Source organism: Numida meleagris, chromosome 6, assembly GCF_002078875.1.
Source record: "Numida meleagris isolate 19003 breed g44 Domestic line chromosome 6, NumMel1.0, whole genome shotgun sequence".
NCBI classification, from domain to species: domain Eukaryota; kingdom Metazoa; phylum Chordata; class Aves; order Galliformes; family Numididae; genus Numida; species Numida meleagris.
The window spans coordinates 17,005,983-17,029,708 of record NC_034414.1 but is presented as its reverse complement, the minus strand read 5'-3'; the positions used below and the strand labels follow the sequence as shown (position 1 = coordinate 17,029,708).

General features: G+C 55.0%; 3 protein-coding genes and 2 long non-coding RNA genes across 9 annotated transcripts; 1 reads left to right on the top strand and 4 right to left on the bottom strand.

Annotated features, from left to right (window-relative positions):
* Window positions 806–3,331, bottom strand: LOC110401660 (scavenger receptor cysteine-rich type 1 protein M130-like). 2 transcript variants are annotated; one of them, XM_021403012.1, is made up of 5 exons: window positions 2,631–3,331; window positions 2,204–2,554; window positions 1,948–2,094; window positions 1,773–1,862; window positions 806–1,694 (listed from the first exon to the last, which is right to left on the bottom strand). In XM_021403012.1, exons 1-5 carry the CDS (start codon window positions 3,256–3,258, stop codon window positions 1,459–1,461), a joined length of 1,452 nt encoding a protein of 483 aa, XP_021258687.1. In that variant the 5' UTR covers window positions 3,259–3,331; the 3' UTR covers window positions 806–1,458. The 2 variants fall into 2 exon arrangements, with proteins under 2 accessions (XP_021258687.1, XP_021258686.1); XM_021403011.1 differs by having other exon boundaries at window positions 806–1,862.
* Window positions 3,569–6,355, bottom strand: LOC110401661 (scavenger receptor cysteine-rich type 1 protein M130-like). Its single transcript, XM_021403013.1, has 4 exons — window positions 5,015–6,355; window positions 4,585–4,902; window positions 4,196–4,510; window positions 3,569–4,116 (listed from the first exon to the last, which is right to left on the bottom strand). The coding sequence occupies exons 1-4, from the start codon at window positions 5,067–5,069 to the stop codon at window positions 3,662–3,664; spliced, it is 1,143 nt and encodes a 380-aa protein (XP_021258688.1). The 5' UTR covers window positions 5,070–6,355; the 3' UTR covers window positions 3,569–3,661.
* LOC110401656 (antigen WC1.1-like) lies at window positions 9,499–14,328 on the bottom strand. Of its 3 annotated transcripts, none has more exons than XM_021403008.1 (11): window positions 13,457–14,328; window positions 13,027–13,344; window positions 12,638–12,952; window positions 12,256–12,558; window positions 11,843–12,157; window positions 11,451–11,765; window positions 11,072–11,380; window positions 10,645–10,995; window positions 10,382–10,528; window positions 10,045–10,296; window positions 9,499–9,891 (listed from the first exon to the last, which is right to left on the bottom strand). In XM_021403008.1, the coding sequence occupies exons 1-11, from the start codon at window positions 13,509–13,511 to the stop codon at window positions 9,728–9,730; spliced, it is 2,844 nt and encodes a 947-aa protein (XP_021258683.1). In that variant the 5' UTR covers window positions 13,512–14,328; the 3' UTR covers window positions 9,499–9,727. The 3 variants fall into 3 exon arrangements, with proteins under 3 accessions (XP_021258683.1, XP_021258682.1, XP_021258681.1); XM_021403007.1 differs by having other exon boundaries at window positions 9,499–10,128; window positions 10,207–10,296; XM_021403006.1 differs by having other exon boundaries at window positions 9,499–10,296.
* LOC110401445 lies at window positions 14,650–23,534 on the top strand. 2 transcript variants are annotated; one of them, XR_002440385.1, is made up of 4 exons: window positions 14,650–16,811; window positions 19,948–20,799; window positions 22,484–22,543; window positions 23,398–23,528. It is a non-coding gene; the product is annotated as an uncharacterized LOC110401445 (long non-coding RNA). The 2 variants fall into 2 exon arrangements; XR_002440386.1 differs by lacking the exon at window positions 22,484–22,543 and having other exon boundaries at window positions 14,651–16,811; window positions 23,398–23,534.
* Window positions 19,187–22,649, bottom strand: LOC110401446. Its single transcript, XR_002440387.1, has 2 exons — window positions 22,522–22,649; window positions 19,187–20,061 (listed from the first exon to the last, which is right to left on the bottom strand). It is a non-coding gene; the product is annotated as an uncharacterized LOC110401446 (long non-coding RNA).

Genomic DNA, 23,726 nt, shown 5'->3' with positions numbered 1-23,726 from the left:
TCAAGGCAGTGGTTGAGCTGCTTCTGAGGGACAATGTGCAGGTGGCAGTGGGACAGCTGCCACGTGTGCCTGCTCTGGCTCTGGCAGTGGCAGTGAGGAGCACCAGGCCGGCCCCCTCATTGGTAGAGTCTCTGCAGCAAAACATCTTGTTGTCTGCTCCTTTGTCCAGTCTCAGACTGATGGAGGCAAAAAGGGACCTCTGGGGATGGAACAGCATAACTCCACTGCTTCAGCAGGGCACACAAGAACACACTCTCCGGTTTCTACATCTCAGAGCATGGAGCCTCACAGACATAGTGCTGCAGGGCCTGGCATCCCTCGTGCTAAACAAGTGTTGTGTGATATGGGTAAAGGGAACTTCCCGTGTTTCCCTTTGTGCCTGTTGCCTCCTGTCCTGACCCTGGAGAACCGTGAGAAGGGAGTGTGGCCCCTCTCCTGACAAGGAGCCAGGGCTGAGCACAGGGGGAGAGGAGACTGGATGGGAGCAGGGCACAAAGCGGGTGGGGAAGGACTGCCCTCATGCCACAGCTGTTCATGCTGGGCCTCAAGGTATCCCAGCTCTGTGTCTGTGAAGGGCAGCGTGAGGAAGACTCCTTCACAAGGCCTTTCCTATCGCAGGAAAGCTTTTCCCCATCCCCAATGAAAGGGATTAGTGGTTTCTTCTAAGACCTGTGCGCTGTGCTTATTTGTTCCTCCATTATCGCTGTACTTATTCTTGGGAAACAACCGCTGGTTTCTCACAGCATTTTTACGGATACGTTTCCTCTCTGCCTCTGTGTGTGAAGTCTAAACTAGGTATGACCTGCAGCCACTTCCAAGACACTGTGGAGCCTTTGGCTTGTCTGATTGTCCATTTCCAAAGCTGACTTTAGTTCAGCCTGAAGGGACGGCTGCTTGGCAGCTGTCATGGGAGACATCCCACCTCGTCCCCATGAGCTTTCCCACTCTTTCCTTTGTTTCCCCCATGCCCAGTGCTGAAGGGGATGTCTCTGAAATCCAGCTATGCACATGGCCATGAGGGAAGGCTGATAGACTCAGGTAGAGGAGCCAAGGCTGGAAGTGATTATCCTCACAGTTTTGGGGTTTTAATAAAGAACAGAATCTCATAAGGGGAGAGTTATAGAAAATAACTTTGAAAAAGCTGACAAGCTGTTGTGTTGCAGGTGCAGGAAGGAGAATGGAACAGTTTGCTACTGTTCTGCAGTGCCAGGCAGGGAGAGGTGATGCTGCCAAGCCTGAGCCACTCGTTTTTGGGGAAAGAGGTCCCTGTTCCAGCCATGTCCCCAGGGCCTGCTCACAGCGATGTCCCCAGGACGCCGATGCCAACGTCGTCATAGCCTGTCTCCTTGGGGGGCTGTGCCAGGGCATCCCCAGTATGGGAAGAGGAGGATACCTCCAGCACAGCCATAGCATCATCGTAGCCATGCGAGGGGCTGTGCTGGGGCTGGGCTGGGGGGTCTATGAAAGGCACGCAGGAACTGGTGGTGAGGACACAGCCAGGAGGGGCTGCGTGCCCTCGCCTCCCCATCTGCACTGTTTGGCTACATTGCCTCGCGTGGTTCTCGGTGCCTTTCTGTCCTCCCAGTGCACCTCTGTGCCTGTGCCCCTACCTGGGGACACCTGGACGTCACTCTCCTCTGCGCCATCCCTGGGGTGATCTGAGAGCTTTGTTCCTGAGCCTTTGGACAGGGAGCCTGGAGGGGAGGAAGGGCATTGGGGACATGATAGGAAATGGGGATAGTTCCCGGACCCAGGGACCATCCCGCTCTTACCTGTGTAGCTGGGCACATCCTGGTACTCAGGCATCAGGCTGTAGTCAAGCTCCTCATACACCACCTCGGAGGCAGCATCCTTGCTGGGGCCTGCAAGGCAGCACACATGGTACCGGTGTCCCTGATGTCCCCAAGGCGCTGCCCCATGGTGGGGGACCGCCAAAGCAGTGCCCACCTTGACACCGGGCCTGTGTGCGGTGTGCCTGCAAAGCCAGGGCAGCCAGGGCCAGGCACAGCAGCATCCCCAGGATCACGCAGAGCACCGTGAGTGCTGACGAGCTCCTTGGTGCTTCTGTCACTGGGTCAGTGCTGTGGGTGAGAGCTGTGGGGCAGTGATGGGAAGCGTGAGGCCCCGTGGGGATCCCGTGGCAGCGGTTAGAAGACAGTGAGCATGGGCAGAAACATTTGTTGAGGTGACTGGTGGCTGCTACCTGAGGTTGGGCTGGTGGCCTCACTCCTGTCTCTGGTGTCCTCTTCACATGCGATGTAGGTGATCCCGGTGGGGTCACATTCCTGCAGCTGCCAGGGCGCCGAGGGGCAGCGCCAGAGCGAGCGGGCCCCCTCCTCACAACTCACCCAGCTCAGCCAGGCAGGATCTGAGCCCTGTGCAGGGACAGCCTCCAGACTCCCCCCTGTGCCGCATCCCAGCTGGCGGCAGACAGCAGTGGCAGTGGCGGGGCTGGTGCCATTGGCGCAAACACAACCCCACGTCCCCTCATGCAGCACCTCCAGGTAACCTCTGCATCTGCTGCTTTCCCCCGTCAGCCGCAGGTCCAGCAGCCCTGCAACGAGGTCAGGGGATCACTGCACCCTGAGAGTGGTGGGACTGCTGCCATCCAGAGGGATGGTGGCACTCACCTGAGCACACGGCACCCGCTCCACCACGAAGCCGGCAGCCACGCTGCACTGGGGCCGGGCAGTGCCAGAGAGCATCCTCTGTCCCGGAGCAGCCCCCAGCACCCAGCCACAGCGTCCCAGTGCCAGGCCCAAAGCGCTCAGAGCCCGGTGCCTCCAGAGCCCATCCGCAGCCCAGCTGGCGGCAGACGACGGTGGCATCCTGCAGGGTCCATGTGTCCTGGCAGATGGTGCCCCAGGTGCCCTCGCTGTACACCTCCACCCTGCCGGCGCAGCGCCCGGGGCCTCCTGCCAGCCTCAGCCGCCAGCTGCCTGCATGGGAGGGTTGGGCTGGGGCTGGGATGGCAACATTGTTCTCAAGGCCCTTCCCAGTGCACTCACCAGAGCAGGCAATTGCCAACACCTCGGGGCTGTGGCTTGGTTCAGCAGAAGTCCAGGAGATGTTGCACTGTGCCAGGAGCTCCTCGGTGCCCTCACACCACAACTCCTGCAGCTCCATGGGGCCCAAGCTAGTGGCCAGCACAGCATAGATTTTCTCAGGCACACCGCAGCCCAGCTGCTGGCACGCCACGATGGCAGTGCCATTGTCCCACGGCCCCACAGACACATGGGCCCAGACACCGGAGCGCATGGCCACCTCCAGCCGTCCGTCGCACCGGCTCTCCCCACCGTGGAGCCGCAGGGGCTCAGTGACACCTGCAACAGCCTGGTTGTGCCGCGGGGACGGGGTGTCGTCCCCACCTGCTGGGGGTACACATGGCCCTCGCACCCACCTGAGCAGTTGATGGCAGCGGTGTGCCTGGGGGGGCAGGCGGGCTGCCCCAGCACCTCCACGGGGCACTCGCCTGGGTGCCGCTCGCTCCCGCTACAGCTGAGGGCATCATGCAGCACCATCCCAGTCCCTGTCCCAAACTGGCCTGGTGGGGGCAGGGAGACAGCAGAGCCACAGCCCAGATGGTGGCAGAGGACGTGGGCGTCAGGCATGTCCCAGGCAGTGGCACACAGGGGCCTCCAAACCCCTCGTGCCTCCACCTCTACCCGCCCAGTGCAGTCTGAGTCTCCATCTGCCAGCCGGAACCCAGTGTAGGCTGCAGCAGAGAGAGAGTGCTGGGGTTGGAGGAGCGAGGGACCCCTGGGGACACCACACTGCATGGGGCAGATGCACCCCCACAGCACCAGTGCTTACGAGAGCAGATGATGGCAGCAGGTTGGGTGCAGTTCTTGATTTGGGGAGGCTGCCGTGTGCAAGCAGACAGGAGGGGCTCGGTGCCGTTGCACTTGAAGGCATTGTCCCAGAATGGCCCCACTGCTGCTCCAAAATGCCCAGCCCCGGGTAGGGCCAGCACTGTACCACAGCCCAGCTCCCTGCAGACGACCTGGGCGGCCATGAGGTCCACATGGCTGTGGCAGACGCTGACCCAGGCCCGGCCCTGCCGCACCTCCAGCTGCCCCGAGCAGGCACTGTCTCCTCCAACCAGCCGGGAGAACCCTGCCGGGAGAGGTGGGTTGCTGACATGGGGGATGTGGACAATGGGCTCCCTGTGGTGCCGCATGCCCCCGGCTCTCACCTTGGCAGACCACAGTGGCGTTATAATCACGAGGTTCATTGTAGGGACCCCAGCCCTTAATGTTGCAATCCCAGATGGCCTTCTCGTTCCCATTGCAGTTGACAAAGGCCAACATTGAAGGACTGTTGGCTTGCAAATCTCGCCAGGTGAACTTGGTGTCAGCAGCTGAGCCACAGCCCAGCTGCTGGCACACCACCTCGGCATCATTCATGTCCCAGACATCATCGTACACCGTGCCCCAGCGTCCTCGCAGCTTCACCGCCACTCTCCCCTCGCAGGGTCCCCTGCCATCCACCAGCCGCAGCTCCAGTGCCTCTGCAGCAGGGCCCGGCCTCAGTCCTGACCAGGGGTCCTGGCACGGTGTCCCCATCCCAGCCACCCCAGCTCACCTGTGCAGATCACTCCCACGTCCCACTCGTGACCACAGAAGTGCTTGCCCCAGCCAAAGTTGGAGCAGTCCTGCAGGGTGGCCTCAGTGCCAAGGCAGTAGGGATGCAGCCAGATGCGTCCCTTGCCCTGCCCGAATGGGGCATATGGGGACGCATGGGCCACCGTGCCACAGCCCAGCTGCCGGCACACCACGCTGGCCCGTTGCGCGTCCCAGTCGATGTCATAGGTGCAGACAGAGCCCCATTCTCCCTCGTGCTTCACCTCCACCCGACCGGCACAACGCCCACCGCCATCCACCAGCCGCAGCACCTCGCTGCCTGTGGGCACCAGGGGAGGTGGCTGAGCCTGGGGGGTGCCCATCCCATGGCTGCAACCCTGCCCCTCTGCTTCCCCCCTGTCCTATGGCCACCCCACTGCCCCACGACTCACCCATGCAGAGCTGCACGCAGAGGAGCAGCCCCAGCACCCTGGCAGGCACCATCATGCCACACAGGCCCAGTATGCAGCATGGGACAGGGAGGGGGAGATATAGGCAGCCCCTGGTGGCAGGAGCCAATGGGGATGGCGATGTACGGTGGGAGCCGTTATCAGCAGGGTTATCTGCCGCCTGCCGGGGCTCAGCCTCCAATAACCTGCTTCATGCCCAAATATGAGGCTTATCTCCGCTTCTGGCGTCACACAGCCCCAACAAGGGGTCTTGGTGCCTGCATATCCCCAGGGGAAGCCATCCTGCCCTGGTGCTGTGTGTACCTGCGTTGGGGCTGGGGATGGGACTGTGCCCATTTCAAGTGGTTCCCCACAGGGACAGGAGTGACCCCAAACAGGGCCTCCCTCTGCACCCTAGTGCCCAGCTCATTTTGGTGGAGTCCTAGAGCTTCCTTTGCGGTTCCCCAGGCAGTAGTGGGGTGAATAAGGTCCCCATGCTGGTGTGGACATGCACAAGAGGGCCATGCCCGGCCCCTCACATGAGCCAGTGGGACACAGCAGTGCCTGCATCTGGGCACATGCAGTCCCCATGCTCGCCCTGCAGCACAAGCAGGAAGGGATGTTTTCTCCTATGCAGGGACCCAGCGTGAGCACTGACCTCACACACCTGTGGTGACACCTGCACAGAAGTGATACGTCGCATAAAGCTATGCTCTTTTACTCGAGCCTGTAGCATGTGGGAAGGGGTCCCATTCCCCGCTTTGGTATTGCTGCTCCAGGAGCAGACACAGGGACAGCTGCAGATTGCAGCAGTCCTAGGGGTGTCTGGCTGCTGAGGGGACAGCACAGAAACCCAACTTCACAGGGGAAGGTGCAGGGCCGAGCTGTCCCTGCCCATGTCCCCGCGTACAGCGCGGTGCTGGGGAAGGAGGAAGTGTGGAAAGGGTGCGCGGCCACTTTCAAAAGCGAAACCCTGCCTGTACGCAGGGCTGGAACATGGGGCAGCGCCCGGCCCTGCTGCAGGGTCAGTGCATTGTGGCACCTCACGCAGCTGCCGTGCCACTTGCTCTGCTGGTGATTGCATCATGGCAGATCCTAGAGGATGCAGCTGAGGGATCTTAGGGCCCAAGTGGGGCCCAGGGACTCACAGGGCTTCATGTGCTTTGACTTCGCCACAGTCCTTGAGGTGAATGTGCCACCTGCAGGGAAATGTTACAACTGTACAAACTGATGCTCTTCTACTTGAGACTCCAGAATGAAGGAAGGGATCTTGCTGCCCTGCTTTGGTACTGCAGATCCCTATAGACCAAAGGAAGAGACAGGTGCAGGAGGTGACTCAGACCCCTGATANCCACCGCCATCCACCAGCCGCAGCACCTCGCTGCCTGTGGGCACCAGGGGAGGTGGCTGAGCCTGAGGCTGCCTGTCCCGTGGCTGCAACCCTGCCCCTCCGCTTCCCCTGTACCACGGCCACCCCTTTTCCCCACAACTCACCCATGCAGAACTGCACGCAGTAGAGCAGCCCGAGCACCCTGGCAGGCACCATCATGCCCCACAGGCCCAGCCCGCACCCCGGGACGGGGAGGGGGAGATATAGGCAGCCCCTGTTGGCAGGAGCCAATGGGGATGGCGATGTACGGTGGGAGCCGTTATCAGCAGGTTTATCTGCTGCCTGCCGGGGCCCAGCCTCCAATAACCTGCTTCATGCCCAAATATGAGCCTGGCTCCACTTCTGTCGTCACGCAGCCCCAACAAGGGGTCTTGGTGTCTGCGTGTCCCCAGAGGGAGCCATCCTGCCCGTGTGCTGTGTGTGCCTGCATTGGGGTTGGGGATGGGGCTGTGCCCATTTCAAGTGGTTCCCCATAGGGACAGGAGTGATCCCAAACAGGGCCTCCCTCTGTACCCTAGTGCCCAGCTCATTCTGGTGGGGTCCTGCCGCTGCCTTAGAGGTTTCCCAGGCAGCAGTGGGGTGAATAAGGTTCTCATGCTGGTGTGGACATGCACAAGAGGGCCATGCCAGACCTCTCACATCAGCCAGTGGGACACGGCACTGCCTGCATCTGGACATATGCAGACCCCGTGCTTGCCCTGCAGCAAAAGCAGGAGGGGATGATTTCTCCTTTGCAGGGACCCATTTTGAGCAACAATCTCACACAGCTGCCTTGACAGCTGCACAGAAGCAATACGTTGCATAAAGTGATGCTCTTACTCAAGCCTGCAGTATGTGGTGAGGGTTTCTGCTTCACTGCTTTGGTATTGCTGCTCCAGGAGCAGACACAGGGACAGCTGCAGATTGCAGCAGTCCTAGGGGTGTCCGGCTGCTGAGGGGACAGCACAGAAACCCCAACATCACAGGGGAACGCACAGGGCCGAGCTGTCCCTGCCCGTGTCCCCGTGTGCAGCCCGGTTCTGGGGGAAGGAGGAAGTGTGCGACGGGTGTGCGGACGCTTTAAAAGCGAAACCCTGCCTGTATGCAGGGCAGGGACGTGGGACACGGCCCAGCCACACTGCAGGGTCAGTGCAAGGCAGCACGGCTCTTTGGGCACCAGGGTCTCCTGGGAACACGACTGTGGCGCCAGGCTCGTGCTGAGGGTGCAAGGATGCAATGTGCAGTACAGGGATGCCAGTAGGTCCCCGGGCATTGCTCCTGTCCCACTGTGCTCATGTTGCAGAGCTCTGGCCCTTCCCTGCCACAAGAGAACCAACATGGCCTCCCATCGGGCGGCACAGGGCCCAGGAGGCAGCAGGAGCCCCAGAGCAGGGCTCAGCAGGGCCAGGCCTACAGCTCTGCAGGCAGCACCAGGTGGCACAGCAGCAGGGCTCCTGGCCCAGCTGAGAGGCCCCGGTGGGAAGGCCTGGCCTGCTCGGGAGGGACGAGCGCTGCCAGCCAGGAGGCTGCCATTGCTCCTGGCAGCAGCACACAGAAGCATGGAGCTGAAGGCGGTACAGGACCCACAGCATTGCCAAGCACATGGCGTGGTAGCACACATGCCAGCCAGGGACAGGCAGTGCTTGCCCCCTGACCAGCACCTGCTGAGGCAGCGCAATGAGCCCAGAGGCAGGAAAGGCCCTCAAGGCAGTGGTTGTGCTGCTTCTGAGGGACACTGTGCAGGTGGCAGTGGGGCAGCTGCCATCCGTGCCTGCTCTGGCTCTGTGGCAGTGGGGAGCACCAGGCCGGCCACCTCACTGGCAGAATCTCTGCAGCAAAACAACTTGTTGTCTGCTCCTGTGTCCAATCACAAACTGATGGAGGCAAAAAGGGACTTCTGGGGATGGAACAGTGCAACCCCACTGCTTGAGCAGGGCCCACAAAAACACACTGTCAGGTTTCTATGTCTCAGAGCATGGAGCTTCGCAGACATACTGCTGCAGGGCCTGGCATCCCTCGTGCTAAACAACTGTTGTGTGATATGGGTAAAGGGAACTTCCCGTGTTTCCCTTTGTGCCTGTTGCCTCCTGTCCTTACCCTTGAGAACTGTAAGAAGGGAGTGCGGCCCCTCTCCTGACAGGAGCCAGGGCTGAGCACAGGGGGAGAGGAGACTGGATGGGAGCAGGGCACAAAGCAGGTGGGGAAGGACCGTCCTCATGCCACAGCTGTTCATGGTGGGCCTCAAGGTCTCCCAGCTCTGTGTCTGTGAAGGGCAGTGTGAGGAAGACTCCTTCAGAAAGCCCTTCCTCCCCAGAACCCCCAGTGAAAGGGATTAGTGGTTTCTTCTAAGACCTGTGGGCTGTGCTTATTTGTTCCTCCATTATCGCGGTACATGTTCTGGGGAAACAACTGCTAGTTTCTCACAGCATTTTTATGGATATGTTTCCTCTCTGCCTCTATGTGTGAAGGTTAAACTGGGTATGACCTGCAGCCACCTTCAAGACACTGTGGAGCCTTTGGCTTGTCTGATTGTCCCTTATACGATGTCTCTTGTTTCAGAGGGAGCTCTTTACCATGTGTCCTCTTCCCACCCACAACAGAGGTGTCCTCAGAAGAGGAGATCCTACCAGCAAGCGCAGGGTGAGAGTCAGCTTACTCCGGTTTGCTTATCAAAACATCTGTGAAAAGGCTGTGGATTTGTGAGGAGATACATCCATGTACTGTTATCATCTGAATGTCTGTAACTGTTTTCCTTTTCTGTCCTTTTCCGTTTGTATGTCGCCCCACGAGTTTGTTTACAGCTCTCTCCCCCACCGCACACTGGGGGCAGGGGCGCAGTGAGCGAACGGCCGGGTGCTGCTCAGCTGCCTGCCGGGTGGAACCACAGTGTATGGCAGCGTGCCTGCACCTGTGTGCCTGTGGGACATGCGGTCCTTGTTATCCTTCCACTGCAGTGCAGCAGTCCTGGGAGCCATCCCACCTCATCTCCATGAGCTTTCCCACTCTTTCCTTTGTTTCCCCAGAGCCCAGAGCCAATGAGGATGTCTCTGTAATCCAGTTTTGCCCAACACCCCTGAGGGATGGACTCAGGTAGAGGAGCCAAGGCTGGAAGTCAGTTTCCACACAGATTTGGGGTTTTAATAAAGAAGTGATACTCATAAGGAAAGAGTTACAGAAAATAATTTTGAAAAAGCTGACAAGCTGTTGTGTTGCAGGTGCAGCAAGGAGAATGGAGCAGTTTGCTGCTGTTCTGCAGCGCCAGGCAGGGAGAGGTGATGCTGCCAAGGCCAGAGCCAACCCATCTTTGGGACAGAAGTCCATCTTCCAGCCATGTGCCCAGGGCCTGCTCACAGAGATGTCCCCAGGGCGCTGACACCAATGTCGTCATAGCCCGTGTCATCGGAGGGCTGTGCCAGGACATCCCTGGTGTGGGGAGAGGGGTACACCTCTGGCACAGCCATAGCATCGTCATAGCCATGCGAGGGTCTGTGCTGGGGCTGGGCAGAGGGGTCTGTGAAAGGCACGGAGGGGCCGGTGGTGAGGACACAGCCAGGAGGGGCTGCATGCCCTCGCCTCCCCATCAGCACTGTTTGTCTATGTCCCCTCAAATGGGTGCCCGGTGCCTTTCTGTCCGCACTGTGCACCTCTGTGCCTGTGCCCCTACCTGGGGACACCTGGAGGTCATTCTCCTCAGTGCCATCCCTGCTGTGATTTGACAGCTTTGTTCCTGAGCCATGGGACAGGGAGCCTGGAGGGGAGGAAGGGTGTTGGGGACTTGATAGGGGATGGGGACAGCCCCAGACCGTGGGGAACATCCTGCTCCCACCTGTGTGGCTGGGCACCTCCTGGTACTCGGGCATCAGGCTGTAGTCAAGCTCCTCATACACAACCTCGGAGGCAGCATCCTTGCTGGGGCCTGCAAGGCAGCACGCATGGCACCGGTGTCCCCGATGTCTCCAAGGTGCTGCCCCGTGGTGGGGGACCGCCAGAGCAGTGCCCACCTTGGCACTGGGCCCGTGTGCGGTGTGCCTGCACAGCCAGGGCGGCCAGGGCCAGGCACAGCAGCATCCCCAGGATCACGCACAACACTGTGAGTGCGGACACGCTCCTTGGTGCTTCTGTCAGCGGGTCAACGCTGTGGGTGAGAGCTGTGGGGCAGCGATGGGAAGCGTGAGGCCCCGTGGGGATCCCATGGCAGCCGTTAGAGGACGGTGAGCATGGACAGAGCCATTTGTTGAGGTGTCTCTGTTGCGGTGGCTGCTACCTGGGGCTGGGCTGGTGGCCTCACTCCTGTCCCTGGTGTCCTGATCACACGCGATGTAGGTGATCCCGGTGGGGTCGCATTCCTGCAGCTGCCAGGGCGCTGACGGGCAGCGCCAGAGCGAGCGGGCCCCCTCCTCACAACTCACCCAGCTCAGCCAGGCAGGATCTGAGCCCTGTGCAGGGACAGCCTCCAGACTCCCCCCAGTGCCGCATCCCAGCTGGTGGCAGACGGCAGCGGCTGTGGCGAGGCTGGTGCCATTGGCGCAAACACGACCCCATGTCCCCTCACGCTGCACCTCCAGGTGCCCTCTGCATCTGCTGCTTTCCCCTGTCAGCTGCAGGTCCAGCAGCCCTGCAACAAGGTCAGGGGATCACTGCAGCCTGAGGGTGGTGGGGCTGCTCCCATCCAGAGGGATGGTGACACTCACCTGAGCACACGGCACCCGCACCACCACCACGCCGGCAGCCATGCTGCACTGGGGCCGGGCAGTGCCAGAGAGCATCTTCCACCCCAGAGCAGACCCCAGCACCTGACCAGAGCGTCCCAGTGCCAGGCCCAAAGCGCTCAGTGCCAGGTGCCTCCAGGGCCCATCCACAGCCCAGCTGGCGGCAGACAACGGTGGCATCCTGCAGGGTCCAGGTGTCCTGGCAGACGGTGCCCCAGGTGCCCTCGCTGTACACCTCCACCCTGCCGGCGCAGCGCCCGGGGCCTCCTGCCAGCCTCAACCGCCGGCTACCTGCATGGGAGGGTTGGGCTGGGGCTGGGGATGGCACCGTGATGCCCATGGCCCTTCCCAGTGCACTCACCTGAGCAGGCTATGCTCAACTCCTTGGGGTTGTGGCTGGGCTCGGTGGCTGTCCTGGAGGTGTTACACTGTGCCAGGAGCTCCTCGGTGCCAACACACTGCAGCTCCTGCAACTGCATGAGGCCCAAGCCGGTGGCTGGCACAGCATAGATTTTCTCAGGCACACCGCAGCCCAGCTGCCGGCACGCCACGGTGGCAGTGCCATTGTCCCACAGCCCCACAGACACACGGGCCCAGATACCGGGGCGCATGGCCACCTCCAGCTGTCCGTCGCACTGGCTCTCCCCATCGTGGAGCCGCAGGGGCTCAGTGACACCTGCAACAGCCTGACTGTGTCATGGTGACGGGCAGTGCTCCCCACCTGCTGGGGGTACTCATGGCCCCCATACCCACCTGAGCAGTTGACAGCTGCGGTGTGCCCATGGGGGCAGGGGGGCTGCCCCAGCACCTCCACGGGGCACTCGCCTGGGTGCCGCTCGCTCCCGCTGCAGCTGAGGGCATCGTGGAGCAACATCCCTGTCCCTGTCCCAAATTGGCCTGGTGGGGGCAGGGAGATGGCGGAGCCACAGCCCAGGTGGCGGCAGAGGACGTGGGCATCGGGCAGGTCCCAGGCAGTGGCACACAGTGGCCTCCACACCCCTCCTGCCTCCATTTCTACCCGGCCATCACAGCCCGAGTCTCCATCTGCCAGCCGGAACCCAGTGTAGGCTGCAGCAGAGAGACGGTGCTGGGGTTGGAGGAGCCAGGGACCCCCGGGCACCCCAGACTGCACAGGGCTGCTGCAGCCCCACAGCACCAGTGCTTACGAGAGCAGATGATGGCAGCAGGTTGAGAGCAGTTCTGGATGTGGGGAGGCTGCCGTGTGCAAGCAGACAGGAGCGGCTCGGTGCCATTGCACTCAAAGGCACCATCCCAGAATGGCCCCGCTGCTGCTCCAAAATGCCCAGCCCCGGGTAGTGCCAGCACTGTACCGCAGCCCAGCTCCCTGCAGACGACCTGGGCGGCCATGAGGTCCACATGGCTGTGGCAGATGCTGACCCAGGCCTGGTTATGCCGCACCTCCAGCCGCCCCGAGCAGGCGCTGTCCCCTCCGGCCAGCCGGGAGAACCCTGCTGGGAGAGGTGGGCTGCTGAGATGGGGGAAACAGGTGATGGGCTCCCTACGGTGCTGCATGCCCCCAGCTCTCACCTTGGCAGACCACAGTGGCGTTAAAATCACGAGTGGCATTGTAGGGGCCCCAGCCCTTAATGCTGCAGTCCCAGATGGTCTTCTCATTCCCATTGCAGTTGATATAGGCCAACATTATGGGATGCCTGACTTGCAAATCTTGCGAGGTAAACTCCGTGTCAGCAGCCGAGCCACAGCCCAGCTGCTGGCACACCACCTCGGCATCATTCATGTTCCAGGCATCATCATACACCGTGCCCCAGCGTCCCCGCAGCTTCACCTCCACTCTCCCCTCGCAGGGTCCCCTGCCGTCCACCAGTCGCAGCTCCAGTGCCTCTGCATCAGGGACCAAACTCAGCCCTGACCAGGGGTCCTGGCACGGTGTCCCCATCCCAGCCACCCCAGCTCACCTGTGCAGATCACTCCCACGTCCCACTCGTGGCCACAGAAGTGCTTGCCCCAGCCAAAGTGGGAGCAGTCCTGCACGGTGGCCTCATTGCCTCGGCAATAGAGATGCAGCCAGATGCGTCCCTGGCCCTGCCCAAATGGGAAATACGAGGATGTATGGGCCACCTTGCCACAGCCCAGCTGCCGGCACACCACGCTGGCCCGTTGCGCGTCCCAGTCGATGTCGTAGGTGCAGACGGAGCCCCATTCTCCCTCGTGCTTCACCTCCACCCGACCGGCACAACGCCCACCGCCATCCACCAGCCGCAGCACCTCGCTGCCTGTGGGCACCAGGAGAGGTGGCTGAGCCTGGGGGGTGCCCATCCCATGGCTGCAACCCTGCCCCTCTGCTTCCCCCCTGTCCTATGGCCACCCCACTGCCCCACGACTCACCCATGCAGAGCTGCACGCAGAGGAGCAGCCCCAGCACCCTGGCAGGCACCATCATGCCACACAGGCCCAGTATGCAGCATGGGACAGGGAGGGGGAGATATAGGCAGCCCCTGGTGGCAGGAGCCAATGGGGATGGCGATGTACGGTGGGAGCCGTTATCAGCAGGGTTATCTGCCGCCTGCCGGGGCTCAGCCTCCAATAACCTGCTTCATGCCCAAATATGAGGCTTATCTCCGCTTCTGGCGTCACACAGCCCCAACAAGGGGTCTTGGTGCCTGCATATCCCCAGGGGAAGCCATCCTGCCCTGGTGCTGTGTGTACCTGCGTTGGGGCTGGGGATGGGACTGTGCCCATTTCAAGTGGTTCCCCACAGGGACAGGAGTGACCCCAAACAGGGCCTCCCTCTGCACCCTAGTGCCCAGCTCATTTTGGTGGAGTCCTAGAGCTTCCTTTGCGGTTCCCCAGGCAGTAGTGGGGTGAATAAGGTCCCCATGCTGGTGTGGACATGCACAAGAGGGGCATGCTCTGCCCCTCATATGAACCTGTGTTACACAGCACTGCCTGCATCTGGGGACATGCAGTCCCCATGCTCGCCCTGCAGCACAAGCAGGAAGGGATGTTTTCTCCTATGCAGGGACCCAGCGTGAGCACTGACCTCACACACCTGTGGTGACACCTGCACAGAAGTGATACGTCGCATAAAGCTATGCTCTTTTACTCGAGCCTGTAGCATGTGGGAAGGGGTCCCATTCCCCGCTTTGGTATTGCTGCTCCAGGAGCAGACACAGGGACAGCTGCAGATTGCAGCATTCCTAGGGCTGACTGCTGTGGGGACAGCACAGAAACCCCAGCTTCACAGGGAAAGGCACAGAGCCGAGCTGTCCCTGCCCATGTCCCCGCGTACAGCGCGGTGCTGGGGAAGGAGGAAGTGTGGAAAGGGTGCGCGGCCACTTTCAAAAGCGAAACCCTGCCTGTACGCAGGGCTGGAACATGGGGCAGCGCCCGGCCCTGCTGCAGGGTCAGTGCATTGTGGCACCTCACGCAGCTGCCGTGCCACTTGCTCTGCTGGTGATTGCATCATGGCTTTGCGGATCCAAGAGTATGCAGCTGAGGGATCTTGGAGCCCAAGTGGGGCCCAGGGACTCACAGGGCTTCATGTGCTTTGACTTCGCCACAGTCCTTGAGGTGAATGTGCCACCTGCAGGGAAATGTTACAACTGTACAAACTGATGCTCTTCTACTTGAGACTCCAGAATGAAGGAAGGGATCTTGCTGCCCTGCTTTGGTACTGCAGATCCCTATAGACCAAAGGAAGAGACAGGTGCAGGAGGTGACTCAGACCCCTGATACAATGCCTCTTGTTTCTGAGGGAGCTCTTTAAGGTGTGTCCCCTTCCGTCTGACAACAGAGGTGTCCTCAGAATTGGAGATCCTATCAGCAAGTGCAGGATGAGGGTAAGCTCAATCAGGTTTGCTTATCAAAACATCTGTGAAAAGGCTGTGAATTTGTGTGGAGAATGTGGGAATGTTTATTCCAGCTGGGTTATCTGACTGAAGACTTTACATTCTGATGATAAGAAGAAAATATGGGAGAACAGTGCTGAGACACAGACCTTACAAAGTAAAAATGGAAATGATGACAAGAAACAAACCTCAGATTGCACTAGTGGATGGGCTATCTTACTACAGGTGCTACTTCCAGGAAAATCAACCTGGACTTTGAAACCGATAAGACTGAACAAGGTCAGAGGCTGGACTGGGAGGTGCACAGGAAAACTGCAGAGCTCTACAAGCCCATGGTGGGAGCAGGAGGAACAAAGTGGGGAGATAGGTAGAAAGGGTATGAACGCACACAAGGCTCTGAGGCTGCTGCTCACTTCAAGCACTGGGTGCTGTGCCCATGCTCTGCAAGTCCTCTGTCCCTGACCTCAGGAACAGGTTTGGTGGGCACTAGTGCAGCCAAAACCTGCACATTTCCTCCTAGAGGGGCTCCCTGCACTGTAGCTGTGGGTCACAGGCTGAGCTAGGCCTGAGAGTGGGGAAATGCCCTGACATAACAGGTAGCCTTTGGCAGTCAGGTGAGAGGGAAGTGTCACTTGGATCTGTTCTGCTGCAGGAAAGAAAGCTCAGATGAGTTATGACACTGCTGTACATCCTGAGGAAGCAGAGCTAATGTATGTAAAGACCAACAAAGTGGAAAGTACTTATAGGAAAATGAGCTTTCTTGCTTTACAATGACAGGATTAGGCAGGTGTGTTAGCAATGCAAACTGTAATGATCCTGGAGGGCAGCACTGGCAGCTTCCTGCTGTCCTTCCTCCCTCTCCCAAATTCTGACTTGCTGTATAAAGCAAGGAAAGCCCCCTAGTTTTCCAAAGTAATAAAAAATTTGCTCTTGGCAAATGAATAGTGTGTTTCCCTGCTTGGTTATTGCAGACATCAGGCAAAATGTGTTGCCTGAAAATGAAGTGTTAACCCTTTCTCAAGAAAGAAAATGAATAAAGGTTGCATGCTGGTCAAGAAGAAACTCTGCTTCCCAGCCTCAGTGTTTGGTTGCTTTCACAGATGCTGTTTTACTCAATTCTGATATTCCCACCTAAGAGGTAAACAGAACGTGACTGAGACTAAAGGTCTGTCTGATTGCAAGGAGTCCTGTGTTGGTGATGTGGGGGAAGTAGCAGAACTGCTCCTCCCATGTTTTGCCAGAAGAAGGCGCTTCTGAGAGACCTGGTGCAAAAAGAGTGTTCTGGTTGATGCAAAGTGAAAACGGTGTCATTTTTTCTTCCTGTTCCTCAGTGTCACCACGCACTGGTGTTTCTTAGGCTGGATGTGGCTAGAGAGACAAATTAGTTCTCAGTGTCCTTTCTTCTTCCTTGTCAGCCACCTGAGCTTACAGCTTAGTTCCTTTCAGGTTTGTTTTTGTAGGCTTCTGAGTGGCTGCGTCACTGTGATGTGGCAGGGCCAGTTTAGGCTGATGTCATTCAGGAAGAACTTCTTTCTCCTGTACTGAGCCACTTCCGGATCAAGCAGCTTTCTGACCTCTAGAGTAAAGCAAGTGGATACTGGACCCTTCCCACCTGAGGAAGTTGGTGATGACACAGGGCCTTGCAGGCTCTAGAAAGCTCAGGATGCAAAGGAGAAGTGTTTCCAGAGGCAAACACTCAAGTGGACAGTCTCCTTCTCTTTCAAGGCTGACAGCTGTGGTCCACTCTGCTCATCTGGAGATGTTCGTGTTTACAGAGGGGGAGGTAGACCCAAGTGACTCCAAAGAATATGAAAAGGTGAAGAAATCAGAGAAGACATGCCCTGTCAACGCAGGCTTTTCTTAACAAGTGAGCTTCTGGACAAATAAAGAAGGTAGATAAATGGTGGAGATATTTTGTAGGGATTCATATTCTGTCCAAAAACTACTCTTCAAACGGTATGATCAGCAAATGTTACCTGTCTATATTTAACACTAGTCACAATTGCTGGCGAATTATACATGACTGGTTCTGGCTCACCGGGTTTTTTAAATCCAAAGGTGTTTTTTAAGAGGGCAATGGGACAGCCTGTTCCTTGTCTGCAGGTCCGAATCGACTGATTAGAGAGGCAAGGTGATATGGGAGTAGCTGTTAAATAAGAACAAAGTTTGATGGAAAATCCATTTGACCCTTCTTTCTGAAATTGAGGCACTTGGGATAAGGAGTGAGCAAAGGGCTGGTGTGCATACTGCTTGCTGGGCAAGGTCCTGGGCTCAATGCAGCAGTATTCTCAAGGGAGCCTCTGCTATAGTGAGGGTATTAGGGGCAGGGAAAGCAGCAGGAATTGCCCGTGTCAGGCAATATTCACTGCTAGTTAAAACTCATTACGGCCAAGGATGCAGGTGGTTATGAATTCCAGTAAAAGACTGGTAGCATTTTTTGTGTGATCATGTGGAGCTAGTTCCTCTAGTTGATTTTACTGACAGAGTTTCCTGGATTAAGTAACAATGCTGCAATTCTAGCTTATTTTTCTTCTCAATCAGGGAATTTGTGTCTTACACGGTGACCTCAGTAACATCCACATGGTTTAGCATCTGAGCCACTCCTTCCACCACCCTGTGATTTTAGCTGATGTCAGCCTGTTGCTCAACCTGCACCTCCTGACTGGAGAAATGCTTTGTAAGAGAAATCAGGACAGTCACTTCTGCTTTAGGCCTCATTTAACATCTTCACAGCTCAGTATCCTTGGCACCCTGGCCAAGTCCTAGGTGTTCAGTGGGCAAAGGGGAGCTGCCCAGGCAGCCCACTCAGACCACAGAAATATACGTATTCTGTTATTCCCCAAGGGAAATGACATCAGGAAGGGCTGTTTCTGGCATGAACTGGGGGAGCCAGCTCCGGCTGTGGTGGAAGAATGCAGACATCATGCAAATGTCTGCAGTGGTCACCTCTATGAAGGCTCCTGTAGGATAGTAAAGAGCTGCCACACGGGGAGGTTTTCAGTCCCCTTGTTTTGTTCCTGAAGCGTTCAGCCTTTGCCATTCCAGCATGAGTCCATGACTGAGGAATGTCTGTGAGCGTTCAGAAGCAACCAAGTGCACCAAGCAGAAGCAAGGAGTCCACCCTGTGTGAAGTGTGAGAGGATCAGAAATCTGTTTTCTTGTCTGACTGGGAAGTTCCTGATGTGACTGGTTTCAGTCTTGGTCATCGCTGGCTATTTAAACAAGTTTCATGAAGTGTGTCCATGCATGACTGAGCAGGCCTGCTTATAAGACCGAGCAACTGAGGGGAGGAACCGATGCATTAGGTCAGGTTAAGTATTCCGCCAACCTTCCTAAACCTGAAATGAAGCTGGCTACTGTCCTAGATGAGAGCCTGCACTATTTGCTATCTCATGAGACTGATAGTAGGAGCATTTAGCTGGAGCCTCTTTCCAGAATGCTGACCGAAATCATGGGACAGTGTTATCTGATTGCCAAGGTATAAGAGACTGGTGGTCTGTCTGGGTTTAATGATTCCTCCCAGTCTGTTCTGCGCAGAAACTTCCAACACAGCTAGTGCTACAGTCTGAAAAAGCCCGATGTGACTGCTAAGGAATGCATATACTCCTTGCTGTAGCACCACATACTCCTGCAACTGCCTTTCTATGTAGCTGGCTGCAGGGGCCAGGTGGGCAGTCCTGAGAGTGTTCTTCTGGTTGCTGAAACATCGGACTATGCCCACAGATAACAACATCTGATAAATTTATGCAGTCCTCATATCCAATCCTATGTAATAATACCAAGTCAAGCCTTGCCTCAATACTGACACCTTTTTCTCATTTTATTTCCTCCCTGTCCAGTTAAGCCACTGAGACCCAAACTGTCAAAATGGTGTCTTGGGGATGGACAATAATTACCAATATGAACACGCACAGGCAGGTGGGGAGCCTGATTAGGGTGCAAGGCCATGGGATAGGGAAGCTTTAGAAGAGCTACTTAGCTGCACCTCATACGGCCTCAGCTGACAGCCCAAGGGACAGACAAGATGAGCACATGGTTAGTTTCTTTCTGATGGATTACCAAATGAAATCACATCTTTTAAAAAAAGTACGTCCAGTCTGTGCATCCCACAAAGAATGAAAGCTGTCTGACCCTTCATGAAGGCTTGAACGTCTACCCGTGTTTGGCAGTGGAATTCATGATAGGATGAAGAAGGTATTGAGGGTATTGAGGGATGAAGGAGGGATGAAGAAGGTATCCAGGGTATTGAGAAATTGCCCAGTGGTTGTTGACTTAAGCAGGGTGATTTTATTTACAGGTTGTTTTTTCCAGCTTTTCAGTATTTGAGGAAAACGTTTTTAAGTGGAACAGTTTTGAAAGATTTTGTAAATCTGAAAGGACAAAAAAGTTTATTTTGCTACAAGGGGATAATGACAGTATAGCAAATGCTGTGGCCTATGCTGAACTGTGGAGCACTGTTGATGTTACCCTAATTCTCGATTTTGCTAGTAGGCAGATCTGTCTTATAACAGCTACAGTATGCCCACCTAGCATACAAGCTGTAATAGGAATAAAATCTAGAGCTTCTGACTCACAGGTGATGTAGTCTTCACATTAGGCCAGTACACACTAGTAAATCCACAAAATCTTGCTTCTGGCCATGCTGAGCAGGCAGAACTACTGCAATATTCATTAACATTGCTCTTCCTCACCCTCATGCCCCTAAGTGATTTTTCCTACCGACACATGCCAAGAAAGACAAATTAAATTAGAAGGATATTCTGAACAAATTAGAAAAGTGTAACCTCCTGGGGCAGTCAGTTTAGACTGCCTCTGTGCAAAAAATATTCCAGGGGGGGGGGAAAATTGTAACTACTTAGAAAACACTTGTCTGTCCAAAATGGGTCTTGTCTTACTTGCCTATAAAGTACAAGGTGTTACAGATTACTTTGTCTTTGGGACTTTTTTTCTCTATGTCAAAGCTGCTGACTGTCTCCTAAGCACGTTTCGTTGAGTAACTTTCTGTTACCCTTTGTGTTTCTGCCATAGGACTGTGCTTCCAGGAATTGGCAGTTCTGCGTAACCGGCCATTTGCATTCAGAGCTGCAAGAACCCCGTGAAGCCTGCTGCCTAACACCGGAGTTTCCCCAGGAAATTGCGCACCTAAAAGAAACAACAGAGGAATTGAACAGTGTTTTACCCAAGGAGCTATGGGAGGAGTTTGCAGTCAGAGCTCTGTTTGTAGGATTTCTCATAGAACGAGTGGAGCCCAGATGTTCTCGGTAAACGGCTTTCAAAACAGTTGAGACCAGTGTCAAATTTCCAGGCACGTGATCGAGCCTGGAGCCAAGTTTGGGGTTGCTTTTGTGTTTACCCAAAGTCTGCGAGCTGAATTGCACCGAAGGTTGTGAGTGGGTGGAATGAAATTCTCCATAACAAATATTTGACCGGATGCGCGGTTTATCTTATGTACAGGACTTTGAGCTTTGAAAAAAGGCTGCTGTGTTTTTGTTATTGTAATATTTGAGGCATACTCAGCTATCTCTTGCTCGCTGGATTTAGAACAGGCGTTGTGTTTTAACTCAGATCTGTTAGCACTCTAGCCATTAAGAAACCAAGCGTTTTAAAGCCAGAGGGAAACCCTTTCTATAGATGATCAATGAAACACTGCGCATTCTTCAACGCTCTGCCTTGTCCAACTGCAGTGACCTCTGCCCACGTGGAGGAACGCCTCTTGTCAAAGGTCGACCTGGGTGCCTAAGTCACATGCTAAGATCTTGCTAAGGCAGTGAATCAGCAAAAATCTGACTCCCATTTTTACAAGCTCGGAATTTACTTTTGGCGTGTACTGTCCAGTGTCACACATAGTGTATGCCGCTCACTTTGATGAGAAACTCTGAGGTGTGTAGAAACAGCACATTTTTTCCGTATCTGCATATACCTTGACCTCTGTCAACCAATTCTCTGACTTGATTGCTTCTGTGTATCTGTATATCTTCTATATATATCCTGTATATCTGAAGAAACATTTGTCAAAGGAGTTTGGATTATTTTTCCAAACTGAAACTGATGTCTCAAGCTGTCATGTGAGGAAACTAAGTGTTACTGTCCTTGAGCTGGCTGACTTTCAGATCTGTGCTTGACATATAATAGTTAAGCTGTAAACAATGAGAGTCTTGCTCCATTGTTTCAGATGGGATCTGAAACAGAGATTGTCTTTAACAATTTGAGGCTTGTGTGGGCAAACAATACATTGACTTTTGCCTGTGGGCAGCAGGAAGAATGCTTCTGCTTCACACCAACGAACAGCCAAGAGATTACATAGATGCAAAGTAAGGCTGTGTGTGCTGTCAGCTAAGTTGATGGATCAGTCCCTGGGCAGCTGTGATGTTTGTGTGCAAAAGGATACTGAAAGAAATGATTTGGACTACCGGGCTCCTTTTCCTCAATACACCAAGATCTTTCATCTATAGCATTTGAAACAAAAGGGCCAGGTTCTCCCTACTGCTTTGAATAGTTTAATGAATAATGGCCAGGCATGCAATTAGCTACTAGCTATTGAAAGTAATGTGATAGAAAGTAGTGTGCAAAGCATTGCCAGATGCAGAAAATGAGCTTGCTAGTTACCAGATGTGAATGTCATTCGATGTGAAGCCCAGACAGACTATGATAATGCTTCTACCAGCCTGCTTCCCAGGAATGCCCATAATTGCACTCCTGGAGAATGAAAGAGGGCTTAGCCCAAGCCATGGGAAAACATGATGAAATAAAGTTGAAACACTGGGACAGTAGTTTGAGATAGAGAGCGCATTGCACCATCAACAGAGGAGTTTTGGTTATAGCTAAACCTGAACTCTTTTAAGACTAGAATGTGAGGCAGGCTTTCTGTTTGTCCCCAAGACACCGTCATGCATGGCCTTTCAACCCAATGTTTCCTACTCTGGCCAAGTAAATTTGCTGCCGTCAATGTTGATGTGCATGTTTGTGCAACTTGTGATTGATCTAAAAAGCAGAATTTAGGACTTCCCTTATCTTACTGACATTTGATCACGGGTGGTACAGGCTGTTCAAACTACAGAGGAAATATTCCTGTTATTAATAGGCTATTTGCTCAATTTCTTACAAATTGTGCTGTTGCACAGCCTTTCATGAAACAATGTAATGAGGACTTATGCATGCACGGTCACAATGAGACTGGAAAAAAATAAGCAATGGTTTGCAATCTATAAGGCGCTAGGCAACTTTCTTCTAGTTCAGAGCGTGCCTTTGCCAGCCACAGAGAAAAGGGTAAGGCAGCAAGAGAATGCAAACAGCAAGAACGTACTAAAAAATCATTTAGTAGTAGGTTCAAGGTTAGTCCTTCTGGAATACTGAGCTGTACTCTGCAATCAACTGGCAATACAGAGGCCTGCATAGTGTAAAGCTATACAAGGGTCTGTGTCTTGAGAGGACAACTGACTTTAAACACGCCTCTTCAGCCAAATGCAAGATTTCAGCTTCGAACTGCTGAAAATACCACACTATGTAAACAGTAATGCAAGTCTGCCCAGCGGTTACAACTTTTTTTTTTTTTTTTTTACATAAGCATTAGCGTGGGAGGAGAACATGAGATTTCAAACGTACCTGGCAGCCTGCGAAGCAACAGGTATGATCCACGTTAACTTAAAGATCTTAATTACTTCTGACGGTTAACTGACAGAGGCAACGGAAAGCTGTGAGACAAAGGAGGACATTAGCTGCCCGTTTCTTTCAGACATTCAGAATGCTGCTAAAAAAGCAAACACACCCCTACGCCATCACCCGCGGGCAATCACAGCTTCAAAGACCAAAGGAAACTTTGTAGAACAGGCTGGTTAGAGGAAAAATTAAGTTAATCAGAGCTTGTAGGCTCGGTGATTCATGTTGCCAGTGCTTGGAGTACTTCTGGCAAATGTCAACATTTTCTGTTTTCCTAGTAAAAGTCAAGGATTTGGGAGCCCAGCATTATGGGGTGGTCTCAGTTTGTGGAGGACATACCTGGCCCTCAAGGGTGCTCATACAGCCTGCTTGAAATTTCAGAAACCGGAAATCAAATAGTACAATGTTAACTGAAAATAAATGACCGCACAAACGGAACTGAACAGCTGAAATAATCATCCTGTTATCAGAAGTCTCGGTTGGGCCTTTGTTTTCCCAATTATCTCTTTATTATTTGGTGTTACGTTTGAACTGATGTCCTAAAGCCCCCATCAGGTAAATGGAACAGCAGCAGGCAGGACATGTTTGGTTTCTCTCCGTTTTTTTGCGTGTATGGTGCCTTTGTTCATCGCTGTGCTAACATGCAGCGAGTTTCCTTCCCAAGGTCATTGACAACCAGCAGCGATCACTGCAGGGGCCTGTTAATTAGTGTCTCGGAAGTGCCACGGATGCACCTCTCTGCTGCGTCTGTTTCTTGGGCTGGCTCCTTGGGCTAGGCAATATTTCAACCTTTATTTAATTGTCTCTTGCATTTCCTTACAGCGTTTCTGAGGCAGTATCCAGAGCAGGGCCCAGTCACTGTGGGGAGGAAGTCTGGAAGCTTCCCAGGCCTCGTGGCTGAGTCACTGGCTATTTTATGGTGTGGAAAGTCACTGGCAAGTGGGGCTTTATAGGCCCTTCCAGTGCAAATTGCCACATCCGGAGTGAAGGTAAGGAGCACCCACCACAGCACAACTTTCTTCCTAGCGTTCCTATACGCAGATTAAAAAGCTGCACGCTGCTTTCTGGGGACGAACACACGCCCTTCCTTGTCCTCGGGGCTACGGGAACGGTGCGTCCCAGTCCGTCAAGGGACACCACACGCACCCGCG